The 8,227-nt window shown below is 37.7% G+C and overlaps 1 protein-coding gene across 1 annotated transcript; it reads left to right on the top strand.

Moving 5' to 3' along the window:
• LOC8054635 (teosinte glume architecture 1) lies at nt 4,746-5,862 on the top strand. The gene is made up of 2 exons (XM_002457581.2): nt 4,746-5,235; nt 5,373-5,862. The coding sequence occupies exons 1-2, from the start codon at nt 4,807-4,809 to the stop codon at nt 5,616-5,618; spliced, it is 675 nt and encodes a 224-aa protein (XP_002457626.2). The 5' UTR covers nt 4,746-4,806; the 3' UTR covers nt 5,619-5,862.

Below are 8,227 nucleotides of genomic sequence, written 5' to 3'. Positions count from 1 at the left end.
GATTCTGGAATGACGGGGTGGGGCCGGAGAGCACGCGCTCGTTTTTGACTGACGTAGTGACGGGTGTATTTTAGGAGTAGTAGCTTGTGTTCGTAATTGCTAGATTTACCAAAGAAAGAAAGGTTTATGGCCTGTCCAGTGTGGCAGTGTCTGACAGGTAGGAATATTGCGATTTAATTACCACTGTTGAAATCGGCAGCAGTCACGATTTCTGCGTACCGAACTGAGCATTGATGAACTTGCATGTTCAAGATTTATTTGAGCACAGTCACGAAGGTATACAATGATGGTTTGACCCAAATTGAACCAAGAGTAATACATTTTGAAGTTAAACTGACATTTGAAACACTCATGCTAAAGCATCCTATTCTTAGTGCATCACGACATGCTTGCTCTACTGTAGGTACAATTGGTGGCACTGGCATGCGAGGTGCTCCGGCCGATGCTATGTTGATTGAGGCGTTGCCATGTCGGGAGGGTCTGCTGTTAGCAAGGCAATGTATAGTGTCGCCTAAGATTTACGTGGAGACCGACTACATGGGCATGGTGAAGCTATGGGAATGACTGAATGAACAACTTTCTGCAGTCAATGTGATCCTTTGCGACATCAGAAACTTAAGTAGGAGCTTTGATGAGTTTACCTTTGTTTATGCAAGGCACAATAGCCATTTTGGTGCTTTAACTATTATTGAGGCTTAATTTCATCCCTAAATTTTTAAAATGGTTGTTTTAATTATCAAACTTTAGTTTTATGTTCAATTTCATCCTGCAACTATGAAGATTGATCGTTTCAATCCTCATTTTTTGTATTTTGGGCTCAATTTCATCCACAAACTATCATAGTGCATTTAACTTTTTATTTTCAACTCAATTTTGTCTATTAAAAAACTTTATATTTTTCAGGCAAGCTATGTTACTGTTTCAATATATCCATGTATTTTTAAAGAATAAGTAACTGCTCCCACAAATACCATTTAGTCGGATATATATAAATGGTATCATTATAAGGTAATACTAAAAATAATAGCTTGGAATTATTAATGCCTACAAAAGAGTTTTTGGATGAATATTATTTTTCTATCTCCAGTCACTGGTGGTATTGGAGCTAACCAGGTGCAACAGCGCAACGTTTTACGTAGAAACATAGACAAAAGTTGAGTTGAAAATAAAAGTTTAAAGAACCAAATAAACTTTGATAGTTTATAATTAAAACCCAAAATACAAAGTATGAGGACTGAAATGATCATCTTCATAGTTCTAGGATGAAAAGCCTAAAACTAGAGTCTGAGGACTACAACGACCGTTTTGAAAGTTCAAGAGTGAAATTGAGCCTCAAATAATAATTAAGGGACCAAAATGATTATTTTGCCTTTATGCAAGTACAAAACTTATAATAGGATGCATCATAAGTGTGTTAGACAGGTATCGTGCAACCTTAAGCCTTGTTTCGTTCATGAAAAGAATTTTTTTAGGTGTCACATCAGATATGTTGGCACACATTTAAAGTATTAAAGTAGACTAATAAAAAACAAATTACATAGCTCGCCTAAAAACTAGGAGACGAATTTATTAAGACTAATTAATTCATCATTAGCATATATGAGTTACTATAGCAGTTATGGCTAATTATGGATTAATTAGACTTAAAAGATTCGTCTTTTGATTTACAATCAAACTGTGCAAATAGTTTTTTTGTCTATATTTAATGCTCCAAACATGTATCCAAATATTTGATGTGATGGATCAAAAGTTTTTGGGTGGAGAACTACACAATGCCTTATTAGGGAGGAGTGGCATGTTGATCCCTGTTGGCCTTGCAAGACTGCTACTGACTGATTAATTGTAACATCAGAGTTGCTTAATCAATACTAGGTACAGTTTGGTGTGCACTGATCAATTTTCTCATGGAGCTCTGAAAACTGGTCAAATCTTTGGGTTTGACATGTGCCTATAAACGAAGCCGGTCTCCCACGTCCAGCCGGAGTGACGTGTATTTTCTTAGCTTGTTTATTCGGGTTGCTATTTTTGTCCTTATTTTGACATGAAAATAGAGTTGTCCTGAACGGTTGCTTTGCTTCATTAGCTTTCTTTCTAAAGCTTGTGGGACCTTATTATGAACGATTGAACGTGCCCGTGATTGTGGGAGGATAACGACCAGCAAACGAACAAAGCCATATAAATGAAAGTATGGAGAAAAAAACCGGCGGATTGAGAATATGGACAATCTGAAAATGAATTTATGACTCAGAAATCTATACTCCCTTTCTGTAAGATCTAGAAGTCGTTTTGTATAAATTTGAGTCAAATATTGAAAATATAAATCATCATCAATAACTTTTCAATTGTAGAGTTTGCAAATGTAAAAATTATACGAATAGATTTGCCTTGAAAAATACTTTCATAAAAGTATACATATATTTTTTTCCTAAATATTTTTATAAAAATAAGAGGTCAAAGTTGTGTTTTGTAGATCGTGTCACTGTCCTAAACGACTTCTAAATTCTATACGGAGATAATATTTTTTTATTTATCTTAACATACAAGCCATCAATATCATTCAGCATTAACTATCCAACAAATCATCTCCCACTAATAATCATATCATCCCACTAACTTCCAACTGCTTAATTGCAAGCTATTCACAAACATCATCTTCACTCAATTTCATTCCAAATCCTAGCAACGATGTTTTTTATTTATGGGTAAAGAACAATTTAAATTTAATCACATTTTAAGTTGTTGCACTTAAAATGGATTAACTGAAAAAAAAAATGATGTGAGAAGGACGAATCACAATCACCGTGAAATTATGCTTTCACCGTTTCAGGTTTGTAGAGGAAGAACAATTTGTTGGCTCATTTTAGCTCTGATTCTACCCATATTTGAAAGAATAAAAAACGATTCATGATGCGGAAAGCACCCTAGAACTAAAAAATCATGTAGTCCTTGCCCAAAGCACCCTCAAACTAAAAGTCATGTAGTCCCTCGGTTTGGGACTTTGCTGGTCCTAGTGTGTAGCGCTCCTTTTTTACAGCAGTATCGCTCCTTTTTCTTACAACAGCATGGCAGCAACTTCAACAGATATGCTGTGCATATTATCTAGGCTATTTTTACATTTTCAATACAAAAATTAAAGTCCAATAAATGTGCTATTTGGTTTGCTAAAATAGAAAGTTTGCTATTTCTAAACTTTCGCTTGTTATATATAGTATGTCGTCCTCACTAGCTATCATATACAAAGACTGTTGTGGAACTCTATGCTTTGAGTGAGTTTTTTATTTTACACAATGGCTAAATCTTGTAGTTTAGAATATAATTTTACCTAGTCTCTTGGAGATGCTCTAAGAGCATCTTTCAGCGGTCTTCCAATATCACTTCTCATCCTCATAAAACTGTCATATCACAAGAGATGTGCTACTTTTTTTCTCCAGCAATTCCTAAATATCTCTCTTTTTTTGGTGGCCACCAATATTTTTCTCATCCCTCATAGCTCTCCCAATATCATGGAGACCATCTCAACTACCACTTGTTAGTTATATTTTCTCTTGCACTCTGGTAGAACACACCTTTCACATAGGTATTAAGGCCTTGTTCAGTTAGTGAAAAATTTTGGTTTTAGGTACTATAACACTTTTGTTTGTATTTGGTAAATATTATCTAATCATGGATTAACTAGCCTCAAAAGATTCGTATCGCAAACTACAGGCAAACTATGTAATTAGTTATTTTTAATCTATATTTAGTGCTCTATGCATGTCTCGCAAGATTTGATGTGACAGAAAATGTAATTTTTTTAAAAAAACTAAACAAGACCTAAGGGAGATATATTGGAATACCGCTGCAACATCCCCTATATAAATCTAGGGAGTGATATTAAGTTACTCCGTGTTTCCAAAAAAAAAAGTTACTCCGATATACTATCCTATTTTATTCTATTTTAGATAGTTATATTGGGGACTGTCGCCAATAATACTGAATGCATGCACCTGGACGTGTTGGAGGCTGAACATGTCTGCAGTCTGCCAGAGAGGTAGAGTGACCACACTTGCGTGCTCTCTCCTTCGAGCTTTGAAAGTTATTTGGCTTCAGACCGGCCATGCCCGTATCTTGCCGTCATCACGGCAGTATTCACAGCGCAGAGCAAATGCATGCATATATGCGGTGTGACCTGGCGTATGTCATCTTCTTGCCGCGACGTGGAAGCTCTCGCTGTTCCATGAAGCCACGGAAGGAGGCCGGAAGTCAATTTCTTTTTATTTTTATGGTGATGAGTAAAATAAGAATAAAGGTTACAATGATTTTAGGAGCCGGCACGGCGAAACATTAACGCCTCTTTGTCAGAGGTTAACTTCACTAGTAAAGTTATTTTTATAGAAAATAATTTCATGAGCAACTTACTAGATGAAGCTAAACTATTTTGAAAAAAGTGTTCGATAAAATAGCTTTACTAACTACTTTTTGCATAGATGAGAGAGAAATGAGGAGAGGCTTTTACCTGTATGCCATTATAAAAGATTGACCAAACTATGAGGCCACTAAAAAGTTGTTTCGCACCGCTGTGTCCAACTTCATCTTCGGCTATACCCGTGTGCCATTCCGTCCCTATTCCGTTCGTTTTCTTTCGTTTAAGGGATCTGACATGTGGGTCTGATAGCACAATGTCCTTCTTGCCTTTACACCATGAGTCTTGAGTCAGGGACCAGGGTGGGGCCGAGCACCTCCAGCTCGGGCACGGGCACGGGGCACTGCCCTCGCTGACCGGGAACGGTGGTGGAGCAGAGCTTGGGCTCGCGCGGCGTTTCATTCATGGATTGGGATCTCAAGATGTCGGTGTCCTGGGATCTGCCCGACGACGCCGCCGTGCCACAGCCGCCGCCCTTCACCGCCACAGCAGCCGCGGCTTCCCCCGCGGCGGCGTCGGGCATTGCCGCCGCAGCAGCTGCTGCGACTCCCCACGCGGCGGCCACGCGCGGGGCGCCGAGCCGGGCGGAGTGCTCCGTCGACCTCAAGCTCGGCGGGCTCGGGCGAGTTCGGGGCGGTGGCCGACGGGACGAAGGAGCCTGCGGCGGCTGCAACTGCAACGGCTGCGCCATCCGCGCCGTCCGCGAGCCCGATGAAGCGCCCGCGCTCGGGCCCTGGTGGCGCCGCCGGGGCGCAGTGCCCGTCGTGCGCGGTGGACGGCTGCGTCTGGGTCGTCTCCAGGATGCACGTCTAAGTCGACTAGTACCCGATCTGGTAAATTCACGGACCCATTGCGTCTCGTTCGATCGTCCGATCCTGTTCGCCGGCGGAGACGAGCGAGGCCGGCCGGCCTGTCGGCGCACGTCTGATCATGACACACAGGCTTTTGTCCACCTGTCCCGTTGTTTCAGGGGGAGAGGTGCTGGACATCGACACCTGGGTGGGCTCGTCGGGGAAGAACGGCATGCGGCGGGACTGGCTCATCCGCGGCTGCAACTCCGGCGACGTCTTCGAATGGCCGCAACAAGGCAAGCCCGGGCCCTCGCGATCGAATGATCGCTTGTTCAGCAATGAACGTAGGCATCGCCGGCCAGTGCTGTGCAACTGTTTGCTTCGCTGAAATTAGGCTTAGAGCAAAATCCACCGCCGGTCCTTGAACTTGGCTGGCGGTGTCATCTAGGTCCCTAAACTTCTAAAGTGATATTTGTGAGTCTGTAAACTTGACAGACTGTGTCATTTAGATCCTTGAACTTTCAAGGTAATCACCACATGTCCCTAAACTTGGCCGGTGGTGTCATTCCAGTCCCTGAACTTTCAAGGTGATGACTGCAGGTCCCTAAACTTGGCAAGCGGTATCATCCTTATCCAAATATGGTCTAACCTACTCTATAAGTTGTTATGTGTAAATTAATCAAGCATTATTTATCTAATATTTATCATGAAAATATAAATTATATAAATTAATTTATATCAACAAAAAATAAATTAAAGTGTTAAAATAATTTAAACCAACAAATATATTAGGTTTAAATTGAAGTATAAAAATAGTAAAATTAATTAAATATTTATATATCATTGATAGTATTACAAAATAATATTAAAATTCCTATATATAATATTAAAAGTTTTCTCTATTAAAAGTTACTTCTAATTTTAGTATTATTTTTAAAATTTTAATAGTGTTATTATAAAAGTAACTTTTCTCTGTTATTAATATTATCACATTATTATTAAATATTTTAATACCATAATACTACTATTAAAAGTTTTAATACTATAATACTACTATTAAAGGTTAACTTTTCTCTGTTATTAATACTATCACAATATTATTAAATATTTTAATACCATAATACTACTATTAAAGTTTTAATACTATAATACTACTATTAAATGTTACTTATATAATAACATTATTGAAAGTTTTAAAATAATACTAATATTAGAAGTAACTTTTAATAGAGAAAACTTTTAATACTATAGGAATTTTAATATTATTTTGTAATACTATCAATGATACACAAATATTTAATTAATTTTACTATTTTTATACTTTAGTTTAAAGCTAATATATTTGTTATTGTAAATTAGTTTAATACTTTAATTTGTTTTTATTGATGTAAATTATTTTATATAATTTATATTTTCCTGATAAATATGAGATAAATAATGATTGATTAATTGACACATGTTGGATTCACGTTAGCTTATATAGAGTAGGTTAGACTATGTTTGGATAGGGATGATACCGCTTGCTAAGTTTAGAGACCTGTGGTGATCACTTTGAAAGTTTAAGGACTAGAATGACATCACTGGCCAAGTTTAGGAACATGTGGTGATTACCTTGAAAGTTCAGAGATCTAAATGACACAGTCTGCCAAGTTTACAGACTCACAAATATCACTTTAGAAGTTTAGGGACCTAGATGACACCGCCAGCCAAGTTCAAGGACCGACGGTGGATTTTGCTCTTAGGCTTATGTTGTTACTTTTGCTGATTTGTCGTTGCTTTTGCTGATTAAGTCTAGAAGAAAATCTGTTAATCGAGGAAATCTGGATGCTCTTCGACAAGCACTGGTACTGGAATTTTACAGTCAATGGCATTGGGGACAAGAAAATTTTGTTGTCGAGATCAAGTAGCTCAGGGGTATTCAAGTCTATTGCCAGGCCACTTAACTGCTGTTAGGCTTCAAAATGGACGGAATGACACACGGGTATAGCCGAAAATGAAGTTGGGCACAGCGGTGCGAAACAACTTTTTAGTGGCTTCATGGTTTGGTCGATCTTTCATAATGGCATACAAGTAAAAGGCTCAAATGAGGAAGAGAGCTGCAATAAGCTACTTTTTTCAGCTTCATCTCGCTTATGTTTTTGTGAGATGAGAAGAAAAAAAATAACTTCATCTATGAAGCTGTTTTGGAAATAAATGTTTAGCAAAAAAAAACTCACAACAACTCATGAAGCTGTTGTGAGTTGTACCAAACAGGGCCTAATATAACGAAAACTAGTTGTTCCAGTGAAATCTTCCCCGCAAAGAAATAAACTTTAATAGGAGCCAGCAAGGTTATTTAGTTAAGTCAATCTTATACTCTCTCCAAGTTCCTAAAAGAAATCGTTTTACACAAGACTTAGATCAACATTAAGAATATAAATCATAAATAATTTTAAGTTGTTAAAATTTTAAAATATAAAAATCATACGAATAGATTTGTTTTGATAAATATTTTTATAAAAATATGTATATCACTTTTCACTAAATATTTTTATAAAACAAAAAGTTTATGCTTTGAAACTCGTGTCGCTGTAACAACCTACTTCTGGGAGGCTGAAGGGAGTATCAGTTTTCTATACGAGATTACTTTTATTGCACTAATACTCTCTTTGTCCCTAGAAATATAGATTTCTAGCAAGTTTAGGACAGATTCAAAGAAGAAGACACTACCCCTTATTAAGCTTCTTAAATTTAACTACACTCGCCACTTACCGATAAGCTAGAGTAATGAGTTTTGTTGTTACCAGCAATATATTAAATGTTGTTGCACCCAACACATCAACCATTGGAGCATGATGTCTAGGAGGAAGAAATGGGTACGTTGATCACTGGAAACTTTAAAGAAATAAATGGATTTAATGGATGATGAGGGCCTAGAAATTTGCTCACATATCAACTGGGCTTAAAACCGTACACATGACGAATTCAAGGATTCAAACCAGACTAGTCCATAGTCCATACAGATACTTACTACCAGGTTAAAAAAGGAGACACG

The sequence above is a fragment of the Sorghum bicolor genome, chromosome 3 (assembly GCF_000003195.3).
Source record: "Sorghum bicolor cultivar BTx623 chromosome 3, Sorghum_bicolor_NCBIv3, whole genome shotgun sequence".
NCBI lineage: Eukaryota > Viridiplantae > Streptophyta > Magnoliopsida > Poales > Poaceae > Sorghum > Sorghum bicolor.
This window is presented reverse-complemented; position numbering and strand designations above follow the sequence as displayed.